Source organism: Pantherophis guttatus, chromosome 7 (genome assembly GCF_059756535.1).
Source record: "Pantherophis guttatus breed Tessera chromosome 7, ASM5975653v1, whole genome shotgun sequence".
NCBI lineage: Eukaryota > Metazoa > Chordata > Lepidosauria > Squamata > Colubridae > Pantherophis > Pantherophis guttatus.
In genome coordinates, this window is record NC_142069.1 from 91971359 (window position 1) to 91989614 (window position 18256).

The 18256-nt window shown below is 43.2% G+C and overlaps 1 protein-coding gene across 16 annotated transcripts in view; it reads right to left on the reverse strand.

Annotated features, from left to right (window-relative positions):
• Positions 1-18256, reverse strand: part of FRMD4A (FERM domain containing 4A) — a 363743-nt gene that overhangs the window by 108775 nt on the left and 236712 nt on the right. For all 16 annotated transcript variants that reach the window (XM_060694938.2, XM_060694939.2, XM_087874356.1 and 13 more), the window contains exon 3: positions 6873-6967. In XM_060694938.2, coding sequence (XP_060550921.1) covers positions 6873-6967 — 95 coding nt within the window. The remainder of the gene's footprint in view (positions 1-6872; positions 6968-18256) is intronic.

The window sequence follows — 18256 nt, forward strand, 5'->3', positions numbered from 1 at the left end:
TGAATTTAGTGTATGGATTGTCCTTTGCTCCTGGGTGAGATAGGCTGTTGTAAAAATGGCATTAGAGAGAGAGATGCACAACATATATGCTAGATGGTCCTTCTTCTTGGCATCTTCTCCATCTTATCAAGTGGAGTTGGGTCTAGGACCCAAGCATCAACAGGTAATTCGGAAGGTGAGCAGATCTAGTTGACCCTGACACAAAAGATAGAATAGCAAGAGTTGGAAGGGACATTGGAGGTCTTCTAATCCAACCCTCAGCTCAAGCAGGAGACCCTCTACCACAGAGGTCTTCAAACTTGGCTGCTTTAAGACTTGTGGACTTTAACTCCCAGACTTGAACTGAGCATACCTCAAAGGGGATCTTGGCTCCCTCTAGGAATTCTGGGAGTTGAAGTCCACAAGTCTTCAAGCTGCCAAGTTTGAGGACTCCTGGACTCTACCATTTCACATAAATGGTTGTCCAGTCTCTTCTTAAAAACCTCAGATGATGGAGCACCCACAACTTCTGAAGGCAAGCTATTCCCTTGGTTGATCGGTCTCAGGGTTAGGAAGGTTCTCCTTAGTTCTAGGTTGAAGAACATCGTAGAAGGTACTCGTGATGTCAGTACAGAGTCACGTTTGTCTGGGAATACTTATGCCATTATTTGTTCTACGCATACGACTATCTGAATCTTCTGGAGTTCTAGAACTTTTGATAACCCGATGTAGTTGCTGAAACAAAATAGCTGAGATGTTTTTGTTCATGCGAAAAACACCCATTTTTTTTCAAAAACACAACTCCTGAGTGGGCTTTAACTGTGCCGTATAATCATCCAAAGCGGAGATCTTCCAGAAGATCAAGAGGATATAAATATTTATGGAACTAAACACATAAACATGAGCAAAGGTGAGCAGGCTGACAAGGATAATTCTTGAAGGATTAACTTGATTTCTTCGGTGCTCCAATTTTAAGCATGCTGGATTTAACACCGGCGTACGCTTTCTCTGCTCCTCTCCATACAAGTAGCATAAAAGTCAGTTCTGTTGTACATCGAAGAACTTTTCAAAAGTCTGTGACAATTTAATTTTGGCCACCCTAGATGAAGGGATGGCTCTCCATGATCAAAATTAAGCCCCCGGTGGAAACCCTGTTCCTATCAGACTATTTTGCGAGTCTGATATCCTGGGCTAGGGAAGTTAATAAATGGAAATCCTTCATACAAGTAATTTTTAACTCCCGTAAATTACTCTTGCAAACTTTTCCTCCAGAGCTGAAGAATCACCTTTATGTGGTTTAGAATAGCAGAAAGCAGCATGTTACTCATTTCCTTTCAACACAAGCTAAACCAGGGGTCTGCAACCTTAAACACTCAAAGAGCCATTTGGACACATTTCCCACAGAAAAGAAAACACCGGGAGCCACAAAACCTGAGTGGGCGTGGCCAACTTGACGTCACTCACTCCCACCCAGTCACATGACTGTCTCTCTCTGTCTCTGTCTCTGTTTCTGGTGTGTGTCTCTTTCTCTTTTCCTCTCTCTCTGTCTGTCTCTGTCTCTCTGTCTGTCTGTCTGTCTCTCTCTCTCTCTGTGTCTCTTTCTGTCTCTGTTTCTGGTGTATCTCTCTCTCTCTCTCTCTTTCCCTCTCTCTCTCTCTCTCTCTGTCTCTGTCTCTCTCTGCCTCTCTGTCTGTCTCTGTCTCTGTGTCTCTCTCTCTCCCTCCCTCTCTCTCTGTCTCTCTGTCTCTGTCTCTCTGTCTGTCTGTCTGTCTGTCTCTCTCTCTCTGTCTCTTTCTGTCTCTGTTTCTGGTGTCTCTCTCTCTCTCTTTCCCCCCTCTCTGTCTCTGTCTCTCTCTGTCTCTCTGTCTCTCTCTGTCTCTGTCTCTGTCTCTGCCTCTCTCTCTGTCTGTCTCTTGCTGCCCTACTGCAGCATGAAACGGCGGGTGGCTGCTTCCAGCCTTGGTTAGTGCTTGACGCGCGACCTGCTCTCCGTCCCGAGACACTGGCCCGCCCCGCACTGCAGCCAACACCGCTTCTGTTGCTGGGGGCGAGTGGGGAGGGTCACATTGTAGCTCCACGTCGTAATGGGCACCAGGAGGAGGAAGGGACCCCATCTCCCCCATGGTGAAGCACGCTTTCACTGTGTGGGCAGGCCATGGAGGCGGCAGCAGCAGCGGCATCGGGAGCCACAGCAGAGGGCTGAAAGGGCCACATGCGGCTCCAGAGCCATGGGTTGCTGACACCTGGGCTAAACCAACAATTCCAATTCTGGTAGCCTCTTGATGTTGGAGGAGAAACAGCTAGGCAGCAGGACACCAAACTTAGGAAGTTGTAACATCAGGAGTACCTTTTTCTGATGAACTAATTTTATTTTTTTAAAAAAGGCCTTTTCACGAAGGTCTTGAGCTACATGAAAATAGATGCCTTTTAATAAAAGCTGCGGGTTTAGAAAATGGGACAATGAATCAAGCTGAAAGTCAATTGGAACCGAATTAATAGATGTGGGTTTAGATGTTTTAAAATCAACATTTGTCTTTTTAACCTGGGTAAGTAAATTTAGTCTCCTTCAAGTCACGGTGGATTCCTAGGGATTTCATGAATATGGTTTCCTTGGCAACAGGACAGAAGTGGTCTCACACTGTCTTCCTTTGACTTATTTTTATGACTTTCCAGAGTTATAGCCTTATCATTTCTATCCAGGTATTATCCTGGTTAGTTTCTGAACCAACCAAGGTCAGCCAGATGTGGTGACCTTCTGAATCCAGAAGATTTAAGGCAACAATATTTTTCTTGTTTACAAAATTCTGTAGCACACCCAGAACCACTAAGGTTACTATGACTTCTCTAATTGCTTGCACAACAGTCTATAAGTGTGCTTCTGTGCCTTTAACACTTTCTGTCTCTTACGCATACTGAAAATTTTAGCCTCAACCTCCAATCAGCTCTATCTATCTATCTATCTATCTATCTATCTATCTATCTATCTACCTATCTATCATCTATCTATCCATCCATCCATCCACGTCTCTCTCTCATCTCTCTCTCTCTCATCTATCTCTCATCTATCTCTCATCTATCTATCTATCTATCTATCTATCTATCTATCTATCCATCCATCCATCCATCCATGTCTCTCTCATCTCTCTCTCATTTGTCTGTCTGTCTGTCTGTCTGTCTGTCTGTCTGTCTGTCTACTGTATCTATCTATCTATCTATCTATCTATCTATCTATCTATCTATCTATCTATCATCTATCTCATTTCTATTTACTGTTTGTATCTATCTATCTATTGTTTATTATCTATCTATCAATTTATCTATCTATCCCTCTATCTACCATCCATCCATCCATTCATCCTCATGGCTTCCTGCTTCCCATTTCTAAAGCTTCCCCAGGCAGTTTCTGCAAAAGGAATTAAAACACTCCAAATAATCCCTATATAGCAGTGGTGGGTTGCTACTGCTTCGCACAGGATTGGGCGAACTGGTAGCGGTGGCAGCGGGAGGCTCCGCCCACCTGCCCGGATGCTTCTGTGCACCCCTGCTTCTGTGCTCTGCCCAGATGCTTCGTGTGCCCTGCGCACAGGAGCGAACTGGTAGCGATGGGATTTGGAACTCTCCCCTGATCTATAGTCTCTTTTTTTTAAAATAAAAAATGCATAATAATAAACAAAGAAGATCAACTGCACTTGAAAGGAGGCCAGATTTAGACTCCTCTCCGAGAGCAAAGACTATTTTTCTGGCTTTCTAAAGCAGCGTTTTCATGCTGCGTATCCAGCAAGTTTATCGATCCGCAATAAACACGCTTCCGTGGGTGTTTCTTGCTAATAATCTTCTAATATAATTAGGAATCTGTTGCATGTGCAGGAACAATGAGATTCCATCTGCCTGGTTGTTTCCCCCCACAGAGGATATAAATCTTCCCCCTTTAATTGGCCTGGGTCCCTTCTCGAGCTCTTCAAATCTGCCACAGGTCACTGGCTCTCCCCTCAAGACAGCTGAAGGCAGAACTGCTTCTCCAGAACATCTCTGATCCTTCTCCTGAGTGACAGGGAGACCTAATTGATGAATGGACTCCACAGTTTAATAGACTGCTTCCAGGAATTCCAATTTTTCACTAGCAGGTGTGTGTGGACGCAAACAAAACCTGTGCACGGATACATACACCCAATTATTCTATTAAGGGGCTCCTTGGTGGTTTCCTTGCAGATGTTTCATGACCCAACTAGATAACATAATCAGTGCTAGAAGGGAGGGGGATTTGCAGAGAGGAGGAAGAGGAAGAGGAGAAGGAGGACTGTGGGGGTCCTTGGTGCTCTCTGAGTTTGCTCAGAGAGCACCAAGGAACCTTCAGGTCAACCCTGAGCTAAAAATATTCTCTAATTATTCTATTGTTTTATATCAGTTATTTCTGAGTTCTGGTTTTATTCTTGAGAATCAACATCTACTGTGTAAGGCCGAACCTTAGGAATCAGCAAAATTTTGCCACGGACAAAATCAAGTTAAGGGTTTTGAGGCTGCTAATTACATATTGATTATTTTCCAGCTGTTTTTGTTCTATTTGCCACTTGATAAATGACTAACTAGAGAGGCTTTCACTCATGAAGAGCCCACTTTGCAAAGAGAAGACAAAGAGAGAGAGAGAGACAATTATCTTAAAAAGGAAATAGGTTTTTTTTTTTTTTTAGTATAGCCATTTAAAGTCATTTTTCATATTCCCCATTTAGCTATACAGGTAGTCCTGGACTTACGACCACAACTGAGCCCAAAATTTATGTTGCTCAGTGAGAAATTTGTTAAGCAAGGTTTGCTCCGTTTTACAAATTTTCTTGCCACGGCTGTTAAGGGAATCACTGCGGTTGTTAGAATTAGTCACAGGGTTGTGAGGTGAATCTGGCTTCCTCGGTGAAGGTCGCAAAAGGGGATCACGTGTCCGTCATAAATATGAGTCAGTGGCCAAGCGTCTGAGGACTACTTGAGTGCTGTGGTGAAGTATAGACACACGTAAAATTTCAGTACTTTTAATTGAAATACGATGTTCGTGGTTGCAGGAAAAATTTAAAATGGAGAACAACTTCCCACCTCTGTCCCGTAGTATCTTGGTTTTTTAACTTACTTAATTTTGGTTTTTTTTTAATATCGTTTATTTATTCAATTTCTATAGTGCTTTAATGTTTGTACCTCTCTCTTTATGAAGTTTCTGAGCCACCCAGCATCTCTGTTAGTGAGAGGGTGGCCTATACATTTCATAAATACCAAATAAAATAAAAATCTATGCAGATTTCTTCAAAGATGGGCATTATTTTGTTCCACCGAGCACCAAAAGACAACTGGAGTTTCATGGTTTTGTTTTTTTTTCCCTTTGAAAACATTTTGCTTCTCATCCAAGATGCTTCTTCAGTTCTGGCTGAACGGTGAGGAATTGCAGTCATCTGGTTATTAGCACTCTGAATATGAATGACAAAGCATATAAATCCTTCTATTTTCCACTATTCAGCCAGAACTGAAGAAGCTTCTTGGATGAGAAGAGAAACACTTTCAAGGGAAAGAAAAAAAGAAAGTCCAGGTGCCTTTTGGAAAAAGCACCTTTGGGTGCTCTGTGGAGCAAAATCATGCCCATCCCTGAAGAAATCTGTACGGATTTTTTATTTTATTTGGTTTTTATTAAATGTATAGGTCACCATCTCACTAACCAAAAGATTCTGGGTGGCTCAGAAACATCCTAGATAAGAGAGTCCAGCTTTCTAAGATGATTAAGCAGCATATAGATTTAATGCCAGAAATATTTTTGTTAGTTATAATACCAGAAAGTTATGACAAAGGGACTATATATTTAATGTTACATGTATTGACAGCAGCGAGAATAATATTTGCACAACACTGAAAAAATGGGAACACCCTACCAGATGAAAATACAATTCAGAAAATATTGGATTGCGCAGAGATGGATAGATAAGATAAAATATAAGATATTTTATAATATAAGATAAATGAAAATATAAGATAAAGGAGATACAGAGTATTATTCAACGTGGAATAGGTTTTATCAATGGTTAGAGATAAGAGGTAGAAATTAGATGAAGAAAGAGCATTGTTATGTTTGAGTAAAATATGAATGTTGTTTATAACTAAGTTTGCTAATACGATTGATACGATCATAAATAAGCTAATGCAATTATAAATATGGTTATCATCAGGGGTGGCTTCTAAATTTTTTTTACTACCGGTTCTGTGGGCGTGGCTTATTTTGTGGGGGTGGCTTGGAGGTCATGTGACTAGGTGGGCGTAGCTAGCTGGTCAGAGTCATTTCTGGAAGGTCCTCGCACTTACAACCCGACTCATTTGTTTGCTTTTAACACTGATCAGCTGTAGGGCGGCCCTTTGAAGCCCCGCGGCAAGAGTTTAAACAGTTTTTTTCCCTCTGGTCATCAGCTGGGACTCAGGAGGCAGCAATAGATTGGGGGTGGGATCAAATAAAAGGTAAGAATAATGTGGGGGGTGGTGGAAGGGCGGGGGGGGGAGAACCAGTTCGGTGACATCATATCGTCACTGCTACCGGTTCAGCCGAACCGGACTGAACCAGGAGGAACCCACCACTGGTTCTAATCATTATCTGTACTACTAATATTACTATCAGTATATTTGTTACTTCATTTTTTTCCCCTTTTCCGGACAACACACTTTATTCAAAATACATATATATATATATATAAATTAAAAAAAGAACTTGATTTACAAAAACAACCCAAGAAAGTTCAGGTGCCTTTTGGAAAAAGCATCTTTGAGGACAACCCTGATTGAGAATCTCCAGAGACATTAATCCACGGAGCAATTTTTTCCAGAAAGCAAACCCTTCCTTGATCTTCCAAACGGTTGGCCCTTCGGACACTTACGTCTCATCAGTGAAGGCAATTCCGAAATATTCCTTTTCCTTCAGATTGAAGTGGGACGCTACCAGATCTAGCAGCTCCTTGGATAAAAGCTTGGGCTGAAAGAGAGAGACAACAAAGAACACGCTCAACAGATAGCAGCATGATGGGGAAGGGGGGAGAGGTTTAAACAAGGGATGGGGAGGGACTCGTGTCTTCTGGTGGGTCAATCAACAGGACATGCTCACAGTGACAGCGACATTGGCCAGAGCTGATGACACAGATTGGTTTGAGCCAGGCCCCCCCAGAGACATTCATCGATCGCAATGCTTGAGCCATGCACCTCACAATGCCTGGTGTTTCCCATCCTTCGAGAAGCCTTCAAAATGACATTTGGTTTTCTACCGTTAAGCCTGTGCACGCACGGACACATGCACATGTGATATGAAGTGTAAGAGGCGTGACGGAGAGAGCCAGCTGATCTTCTCCCACAAAAATTAGTAACCTCCTGAACGACAAACGTCCACCGATGTTAGTAAATGGAGAAACTCCTAAAGCTAGGCGGGGCATTACCAACCCATGACACCTTCACGTCTCAAAAATCATAATTTCCCCCCACAAATAGCTTTTTAATCTGTCTGCACAGTCATTTATATCAGGCTGGGTTGACTAGGTGGATCACCAAATAAATGGTGATCCCAAATGATGCTAAGAATCAAGTATGTTTCAATACTTGTTTGTGGACTAACTCAGTTTTGGGCTATGAGTTGAAGAGGTGACCTTCAAAGACATCACCTCAATTCAGACCTTCTTCCTGCCTTGCCCTCCTCATTCCATCTTGGTGCCTCCAAGTGGCGATTGAAGTGGGTTGACTTGATTTGGTTGGCCTCCAGAGTGGAAAAAGGCCTCTACATTCCCAGGAGCCTGTTTTAAATTAGGAGGGGACCCAGTTTCAAATCAGGGCTTCGCTTCAGAGAGGCTCTGGGATGGAAGCTTTGTCCAACTAGGTGTCCCAAAGGTGCTTTTTCAAGAGGCACCTGGACTTTCTGGTTTTTCTTTGAAGACATTTCGCTTCTCAGCCAAGAAGCTTCTTCAGCTCTTGAAGACCTCCCTTTGAAGAAGAAGCTGAAGAAGCTTCAGAGCTGAAGAAGCTTCTTGCCTGAGAAGCAAAACGTCTTCAAAGAAAAACCAGAAAGTCCAGTTGCCTCTTGAAAAAAGTACCTTTGGGACAACCATGACCTGGATGACGGAGAATCTCCGTAGACATGTCCAACCAGGTGTTCCTTTGAAGCCTCATATGGCCTCCATGAGTAAGCAATCTGTTTTGGATGATTGCTATTCCCTTGGAGAAACCCAACTATTCCAGGGAAAGCTGCTGAAGAGAAGAAGGACTACTGAGGCAAAATATTTGGAAGACGGCCTTCACTTGCTAGGGTGACTTTTCTTGAATACTTGAACAAGTTCACATCAATGCATTTTTATTTGATGGAGACGCTAAGTAGATAATTGTAGAATGGGAATAACTTGCCCAAATGCATCCCCAATGAGGTATGTTGAGCTACAATTCCCACACAAGGCAGAGAAACTGGAGATAGAAAAGTCCACTTGTAGACTATCTTCACTTTACCAAAACTTTACTCACAAGGAACGGACCTGGTTCTTGAAACAGAGCAGTCTGGTTTTCTTAAGAGATAGAGAATCCACCACTATCATCACCGTGACTTTCACTAGTCTAGCTCTACCACAGGAATACACAACTGATGTTCTCAAAGGCAAGGCAGCTTCCTTGAGCTAGTACACCTGTATGACAATGGCAAGGGATTGTGAGATTTGCAGTCCAAAACTACCAGCTTGCTTACCGTAGCTCCCCAGTGCGTAAGTGAACTGCAATACAAAAATTGTGTACAGTTACTGTGAGCAGATCTGCAACCAACCATGACCTACAACGTCCGCAATGAAGTCAGATGGTTCTCGTCGACCAATCAGGATAGATTTTGAAAATATGTGAGCGTCCTCTCCATGTCTAAAGGAAACTACCTTCTGACAGTTACTGCATGAGTTAGTTAGGAAGAAGAAAAGCGCGGTTAGCTGAAGGGTTAAGTTATTTGAAGAACTTCCTGGTTGGTAATTCAACGTTAACTGCGGCGGTCTTGTAGATACTTACCGCCGATCATTAAATTAGGACAGACTTTTAACTAAAGACACAAAGGAGTCTAGTCACCAGTTGTCATCACTGTGCAAAAATAAACTCTTTCTTGAGTTGACTTGGCAACTCAATGATGGAAATACCTTCTCCCTGTCTTCTGTAGGAATGTCCCTTTGATTTCCCAGGCTAACGTCTAGATACAGGAAGTCCTTGACTTACAACTGTGCGTTTAGTGGCCATTCAAAGTTATAACAGCACTCAAAGAGTGACTCAGGACCGTTTTTTACACTTACGACCATTGAAGGATCCCCATGGTCATGTGATCAAGATCTTTTGGCAACTGTTTTTTTATTTATGACTTGTGTCCCAAGGTCACATGATCCCCTTTTGAGAAACTTCTGACAAGCCAAGTCAAGGAGGAAGCTGGATCCAAATAACAACCATGTTATTAACTTAACACTTGCAGGGATTCGCTTAACCACGATGGCAAGAAAGGTTCTAAAATGGGGTAAAACACATTTTTAATGAACATTTCACTTAGCAACATAAACTTTGGGTTCAGCTGCGGTCGTAACTCAAGGTCTTCCCGTATTAAGGAAGAATCATCTCTATACGATGCTGGAGAGGTTGCAGCTACTGTGACGTGTTAGGACCTCGCAATCCAGGAGCAGCAGCTGCCTGGAGAAATGTGGCGCCTCCCGGGATCATCACAAACCAAACCAGTGCAAAGTACAGAAGCTACAACGGCCGTAAGCGTGAGAAACGGCCATGGGTCACTGTTTTCAGCGCCGTTGTAACTTTCAACGGTCATTAAACGAACCGTTGCAAGTGGAGGACTACCTGTATAAGCAAGGAGAGCCCAGTCTAAAGGGGTTTGGAGAAGAACAATAGATGGGTGGGAGCCAGGTTAATATAGTGTCTGGAGGAGAATTAAGACCACAGAGTTAAATTCTGCGGGTCGTATGGCCCAAGCTTCACTCTGAGTCTTCTTTGCAAATGTTGAAAGTCGTTGGGCTCCTGATTTAAGGATTTCTGCTAGGACTGATTTGCGTTTTTAGAGACTTTATTTGCTGGACCAACAAGACTGACTTCTCCTCCTGTTTCTCTTCCAGAATCAGTACAGCTTTCTACTCCCGCTGTTTTACAAGGGCGAGGGGAGCCACCTGGCCAAAGAAAAGGTTTATGGGGGAATAAACCACCTGCTTTTTAAGCGGCACCCACCGAATTCCTCTTATCCTGAAAGACCCGGACAACAAACAATTCTCAGCTGTTAATTAGCTCTATTTTAATGCCTGCTTGGAATTGCTTTGTGAGCAGAGCTGTGGGCCTTGGTTCGCAAGACCAGAATTGGGAACAAAGTAATATGGTGACCAGAAGAGTTTACAAGTAAGTATAGCCAGTCCAAGCCCTGTTTCTCCCTTCCCTTCCCTCCCTTTTCCTTCTCTCCTTTATCCTTCCTTCCCCTCACCTTCCTTCCTCCCTCCCTCCCTCCCTTTCACAAATCCCACTCCCTTACAGCACTGATGATGTTCCCTAGTTGGGTCATGAAACGTCTGCAAGAAAACCACCAAGCCCAGGCAGCAACAAGGTCCCCAAAGTCCTTCCTTCCTTCCTTCCTTCCTTCCTTCCTTCCTTCCTTCCTTCCTTCCTTCCTTCCTTCCTCCTCCCTCCCTCCCTCCCTCTTGTCTCTTTCTCTATTTATCCACCCATCATCTCTCTCTCACTGTCATTTTATTTGTATCCTATGACTATCATTAAATGTTGTACCTTATGATTCTTGACAAATGTATCTTTTCTTTTTATGTACACTGAGAGCGTATGCACCAAAGACAAATTCCTTGTGTGTCCAATCACACTTGGCCAATAAAGAGTTCTATTCTATTTCTGTTCTATCTCTCTCTCATCTATCATGTACACGGTTACTAAGTTCCTTCCTTCCTCCCTCCCTTTCTCTATTTATTCAATCATCCATCCATCCATCCCTCCATCCATCCATCTCTCCATCCATCTATCATCTCTCTCTCATCTATCATGTACACAGTTATTATGTTCCTTCCTTCCTTCCTTCCTTCCTTCCTTCCTTCCTTCCTTCCTTCCTTCCTTCCTTCCTCCCCCCCCCTCGTTCCAAATTTGTATAATGACTTTGATCAGAAGCTAAAGGAGACTTCAGGGGAGAGATGACTACATTCTTGATCTTGGAGTCCTATGAGGTCCACAGTCCTCCTGAACCCACCAGCGAAGGTGGCCTATTCAGAAGCGACCCAGAATTGGAGAGCTCTTTTTCCATCATAGACCACCATAACAACTTCTAGATGCTTAGGAGGACCAAGATACCAGAAGACAGAGGACTTCAGCATCCATCTCTCTCTCCCCATGAGATAGCCTTGATGTTTCCTCACAAGGAAGAGCATAATATGCCCCAGAGTTTGCCAGAACAACCAGGAAAAAAGTGAACCATCACCGTAATAATAACATTGTTACCTGTGTAGCTTTGCTAAATTTCTTCCTCTTGACAGACAGGATTACTTTTAGTAAGGGAGAACATGATCTACATCAGAGGTCTTCAAACTTGGCAGCTTTAAGACTTGTGGACTTCAACTCCCAGAATTCTCTAGTTGAAGTCCACAAGTCTTAAAGCTGCCAAATTTGAAGACCTCTGATCTACATAGTTGGTCTTGGGCAGGTAGAAGACAGGAGGTCCTTACACCATTTCCAGCTGGACCACAACACAACACAACACAACACAACACAACACTACACTTGGCTTTTGCCTGCTACTTTTTTTTAGAGACTTGTAGTTGATTCCTGCATTGCATGGCAGTTTTCCTTTCATTCCTAATCTTCCAGATGTATACTGAGTGGAGACCATTTTCATTTTCACACTCTATTAGATGCTAATAAATAGGGCAAATTAATTGGGAATCAGATAAGGTTGTTAGGTGTTTTCAAAAGATCACTGAATGCTGTTGCGTTTTGTCCCGATTCCTGCCCCCAAAGTTACTATACTTCAAAATGGCTTACTTGGTCACAAATAGTATGACACCAGTGGCCTAAAAGAAAAAAATAAGATTAATCTAATCTAATCTAATCTAATCTAATCTAATCTAATCTAATCTAATCTAATCTAATCCAATCCAATCTAATCTGATGCATAACAAGTCATCAGGCAACTGTACAAGATGAAATTAATTAGCCAGGATAGCACCGTATATTTTTAGTGTACTTTAACTTTGATAATTCAGATAATCTGTTACGATGACGGCATCTATTATTGACTTGATTGTATTTGTTCTGCAGCTAATCTGTCAGGACTTTTAAATGTTAGCTAACGTGTTTAATGCCAATCTTGTTTGTCCTACAATCAACCCAGCAGGTTGCCGTTTAACAGTCTGTTCTGAAGCATTCAGAGTTCTAATGTGCTGAAAGAAAGAGCAATTAAAAAAAAATAAAATAAAATAAAAAGAAAGACAAAAAAAAAAAAAAAACCCAGTTCCCATTTACAGGCAGTCATCTAACAGGCCAAACATAAAAGGCATAATGGATATTTGAAATAAAAATTTTAAGTGCTATTAAGACGTCAGCTGTCCAGGCTAAAATAAAGATGACTTCGTGGTATTTCACATGAAATTTGGACCGTTGACTCCAAAGTGCCTTTTCAAAAGGAAACTGGGTTTTGTTTTTCCTTGAAGATGTTTCGCTTCTCATGCAGGAAGCTTCTTCAGCTCTGACTGAATGGTGAAAGATGGAAGAATTTATATTCCTAGCAGTCATCTGGTCATTAGTACTCTCTCTGAGAATCATTGTGCCACTTGGAGGTTTATCTGTGCCCTCAGGGTCATCTGAGTAGTGCAAATGGGTGTGGAACCTTCTTGGAACTGCTAAAAGGAATGTAATTCTAGTACTTTTGGAGGACATCAGTAGAAGCTCAGAAACTACTAAATCAACAAAACAAAAACAAACAAACAAAAATTTTCTTTCTAAAAGGCAACAATTGGACTTCAGAACTGAAGAAACTTCTTGGAATGAGACGTGAGACATTTTCAAAGGAAAAATAATCAAGACGTTTAGTTTTTGGAAAAAAAAAAAGCACCTTTGGGACAACCATGACCTGGATGAGAATCTCCACAGACAAAAAATATCCCAAGATGATCCTTGTGGAGAGGAAGAAGTCATTTTATATCTCTGATATACTGAAAGATGAAGATGAGAGAAGATCTTCTTTCATTGATGAATGTATTTTTATGTACACGGAGACCTTATGCACTGAAGACAACTTCTTTTTGTGTCCAATCACACTTGACCAATAAAGAAGTCAGTCAGTCAGTCAGTCAGTCAGTCAGTCAGTCAGTCAGTCAGTCAGTCAGTCAGTCTGTCTGTCTGTCTATCTATCTTTAAATCTATCTATCTATCTATCTATCTATCTATCTATCTCTATCTATCTATCTATCTATCTATCTATCTATCTATCTATCTATCTATCTATCTCTTTTATGTACACTGAGAACTTATGCACCGAAGACAAATTCCTTTTGTGTCCAATCACACATGGCCAATAAAGACATCAGTCAACCTGTCTGTCTGTCTATCTATCTATCTGTCTGTCTGTCTGTCTGTCTCTTATATCTTTTATGTACACTGAGAACTTATGCACCGAAGACAAATTCCTTGTGTGTCCAATCACATTTGGCCAATAAAGTTCTGTTCTGTTCTGTTCTGTTCTGTTCTGTTCTGTTCTGTTCTACTCTACTCTACTCTACTCTACTCTACTCTACTCTACTCTATTCCATGAAAGATGCTCAAATGGCCCATTGACCCAATCAGCACCATCATTCAGAGACTATTTCAGTCTGCAACTACAGTACCTATCCTCTCTTATGGTCCTATGCTCCGTTTCTAATGAACAAAACCTACTGCATCATTTCTTCTGATGATGGGTGAGGAAGCATGACCCACAAAGAGATCCTCTCCTTCTTCCTTGGAAGGTAGAGAACATGGTCAGACAGACAGCAATATCCGCTGGGTATCTTACTCATACGAATAGCCATCCATCCATCCATCCATCCATCCATCCATCCATCCATCCATCCATCCATCCCTTTCCCCATGTCAGCTTCTCCAGCTCTGCATCCAAGGATACCAACATGACTACAAGTGCTCTCTCTCTCTCTCTCTTTCCCAAGGGGAACTTCGCTATCACTGGACCATCAGTGATGCTATATTATTTAAAATATTCCTGATTGGCCAACCGGATAAACTCACCCGAATGTATTTCCAACCTTGCCCATTTCATGCAAAACACTGAAAACCAAAAGAATAGATCCTAGTTGGTTCTCCAGTTCTCATGTCTCTCTGGGCATTTATTTGATGGATCCCTGGAGACATCAGAAATAGAGATAACGAGCAAGTTCCCCAGCTTTCTTTGTGGTTTAGAAATTTCCTTGATCTGTTGGCTTTTAGATGATTTATTTCTTCTGCTTGGATACAGACAGGAATGCCTCAGGAAAATGCCTTTTCCTATAGAAAATTGGGATTCTGGTGATTCAGCAAGAGATGTTGGCGCACATCAGGAAGCTGGTGAAGATACGGAGAGGCAGGTTTCGTGAGAGATTTCAACAGAGGCCACTGTGAGGAGCTCAGAGTTGGGCAGTCAAGGCAGGACAGCCCGGAGGACGGAGGACTAAGGGTATCCGAAGCTAGCAATTCAGCAGAGCAGGTAGCAACCTACAATCCAGATACGGCTCCGTGACTTGAAGGCCAGAGCTTGTGGAGATGCAGGGAGGTTTGCCTGTCTACCTTTTTAAGCAGGAGAACAGGGGATCCCTCCGCCCTGGAACGGGACATCAGCTCCTGTGAAAAGGAGGCCCCGGGTGGGAAACAGGAGAAATGCTGGGTGACTCATTTCCTTCCCCGGAATCAGGTGACACCCATGGCTACCTCTGGCCTCTCCTGCTAACAGGGAGCCTCCATCCATGGGTATATAAGCCTTCCTGTTTTATGAGCCACACCATCCAGATGGCTTCCCCTGGCAGCCCCTTGCCTGAGCTTCACAAGCAACACACAGGGCCCGAAGGAAAAACAACATTTTCTTTCTTTCTTTCTTCCTTTCCTTTCCTTTCCTTTCTTTCTTTCTTTCTTTCCTTCCTTTCTTTTCTTTCTCTCTCTCTCTGTCTCCCCATTTTCTTCCTTCCTTCTATCCCCTTTCCTTTCTTTCTTTTCCTTCCTTCCTTCCTTTCTTTCTCCTTTCCTTCCTTACTTCCGTCCTTCTCTCTCCTCTCTTTCTTTCTCTTTTCCTTCCTTCCTTCCTCCCCTCTTTCTTTCTCCCTCCCTCTCTCTCCCTTCCTTCCTTCCTCCCTTTCCTTCCTTCCTTCCGCCCTCACTTTCTTTCTTTCCTCCCTCCCTCTATCCCTCCCTCCCTCTTTCTTTCTCTTTCTTTCTTTCTCCCTCCCTCCTTCCCTTTCTTTCTCTTTCCTCCCTCCCTCCTTTCTTTCTTTTTCTTTCTTTTTCCTTCTTTCTCTCTTTCTCTCTCTTCTCTTTCATCCATCTCTATCTATCTGTCTATCTATCTGTCTGTCTGTCTGTCTGTCTGTCTATCTGTCTGTCTGTCTATCATCTACTTACCCAACTATCTCCCTATCATCTGTCTCTCTACCTACCCTCCCCCCTCTCTCAGCTTTCTATTAACTCTCTCTCTGTGTCTCTTTCTCTTCTCTCCCTCCCTCCCTCCCTCTCTCTATCATCCCCTCCTTCCCTCCTGAGATTGCCAATTGCTCATCTCCATGGCTTTCCCCCCAAACCCAGCCTACCTCTCTCATTCTTGCCCTTGCTCACACATCACACATCTTGAGTGCTTCCCAAGGTAGGAGGGACACAAAGCTTCTTTGTGAAAGCCCATCTTGACAACTCAAAGACTTTGGAGAATGTGGAGCTGAGTCTCGTTGGGTCCAGGAGCCCCTTTGTCATGACCAAAAAGGTTGGCCTCCAGATTTATGCCAAAAGAGGCCCATAAATCTGTCCAGCCTGTGCCAAATTTCTAGGTTACAAGAGGAAAAGGGAACGGCAACAGCTCCACAAATCACAAAGAAGAAAGGTATTAACATATGGCATACATTAGCAACATAGCTATTGAAAGGAAGTGATATATATTAGCTCCCGGGACAGTTAAATGGGTTCTCCAAACAGAGGGGAACATTCTTCTGAGTTTCCATGAAAATCCTTTTCTTCTTTCCTCCTTCCCATCTTCGATTGCCCTCACTTGAAACCTGCCATAGATCCAGCTCTTAAAATCAATTCCCATGCACAGCTTTCTAAGATCACCAAAAATGAATCAAAAACAAGGCAACACAATTCCTTAACGGAATTACAGAGTCGGAAGGGGCCTCAGAGGTCTTCTAGTCCAGCCCTCTGCTCAAGCAGGAGACCCTACACCATTTCATATAAACGGCTGTCCGGTCTTCTTCTTAAAAGAAGAAGTGCCTCCTTAGCGCCAATCCAATGAACATCTGTAACAAGCCATGCAGTGTGTTGTAACCAAAGGGGGGATTCAGCCGGTTTAGAGCAGTTCGGGAGAATCAGTTGTTAAAATTCTGCCCAGTTCGGCGAACCGGCCAATCCCACTGCTGGCTAGCCCCACCCCCGCCCATTTTTCAGCCCGTTTTTTGGGCTGTTTTTCAGGCCTGAAAATGGCTGAAAAATGCCCCCAAAACAGCCTGAAAAACCGCCTGAAAAATGGGCAGGGGAAGGGCCAGCCATAAGTGGAATTAGTCTGAACTGGTCAGAATTGCTTAGTCCCACCTCTGCCTTTGAGGTGAGTGGCTGGGAGGTGGGGCTGAGTATGATGAGTACCGTTGTGTTGGCCACACCCACCCAGGCACATGACCACCCAGCCACACCTACCCTGCCAGAGAACCGGTTAAAATTAAATTATTTAAATCCCACCACTGGTTGTAACCCAGATGAGAAAGCTTCAAATACTTCTAGGTTAATATTGGAATTAAAGGACTGATGGTTGGGAGTGGGAGAATCTAATTTTTAAAGAAGAAAAATACTCCTCCTTTCTTCATCTCTCAAATAAAATCAACAGCTCAACGGGCAAAATATCCAAGATTTAAAGGGATGTAATAACCGGCATGGTAATTAGAGTTAGATAGATCAGATGGCTCGTTAGTAATTAATCTAGGCTGCCAAAGATAAACACCAAAGGAGGAAGATATCAGAAGGACGGGAACCCTAACAGCTCATTACAGATATTCCTCAACTTATGACATAATCGAGAACAGAACTTCCACTGCTAGGTAAAACGGTTGTTAAGTGAGTCGCATTTGATTTTATGACCGTTTGGCCACCATTATTAAGCGGATTCCCTGCAGTAAAGTGAAACATCTGGCCATTAAGCCAATCAGCCTTAAGCAAATTAAACCATTGTTTGACAGAAGCTGGCTGGGAAGTTTGCAAAAGGTAATCACACAACTTCGGGATATTGCAACAGTCTTAAATACACGCCAGGTATTGCAGTATCTAAGGAACATCTCGGAGAAGAAAATTAAAATTATTAACTGTCTGAGAAAAGCAGATTTTCTACAGGCGTGAAAGAAACCTATATGCAACCTATGTGTTCTGTCCCCGTCCCACACGCGCACCCCCACAGACGGCCCGGAGTTAATAAGCCACATGACAAAGTCTTTGAAGATAAAGCTGTCAGCAACCCAGTGGCTAGCTGCCAATTCAGACTTTACTCACACAAAACAAAGATTAGACTGCAAGCATTAAAGCAGGCAAAGTTTCAGCAATACAAGGATTAGTCCAAATGCAGTCCGACAAGGCAGGCAGAAGTGCAGTAACGTAGAGATCATGGATTATTTCTAGTTTTTGCTCGTCACAAACTGAACCGGCCACCACACCCACATTTATACCTTGTGGGGTGTGGTCCAGTGACTCAGCTAATCTCTGGCACACCTTCCCCTCCGCTGCGCATGCTTCTCCCTGCGCCGCTGTCGAGGATCCAGCCAGCACTTATCTCCTTCGTCACTGTCCACCTGTGGCTGCGGGGACGTGCTTGGCTCTGGGCCTATCTCTTGGCCTTCGGTGTCCTCCGGAGGCATTGCCAGAGAGGAGGGTCCTGGAGAGGGAGGCCTTGCCAACTCCTCTCCCTCACTCTCAGAGTCTGCATCTGTCAATAGCCCAGGCTCAGGCAACGGAGCCACAACACTATGAATGAACTTTTCTTCTCACGTCCTCTTAATTTGTGCCAAGAAGCAGCTGCCTG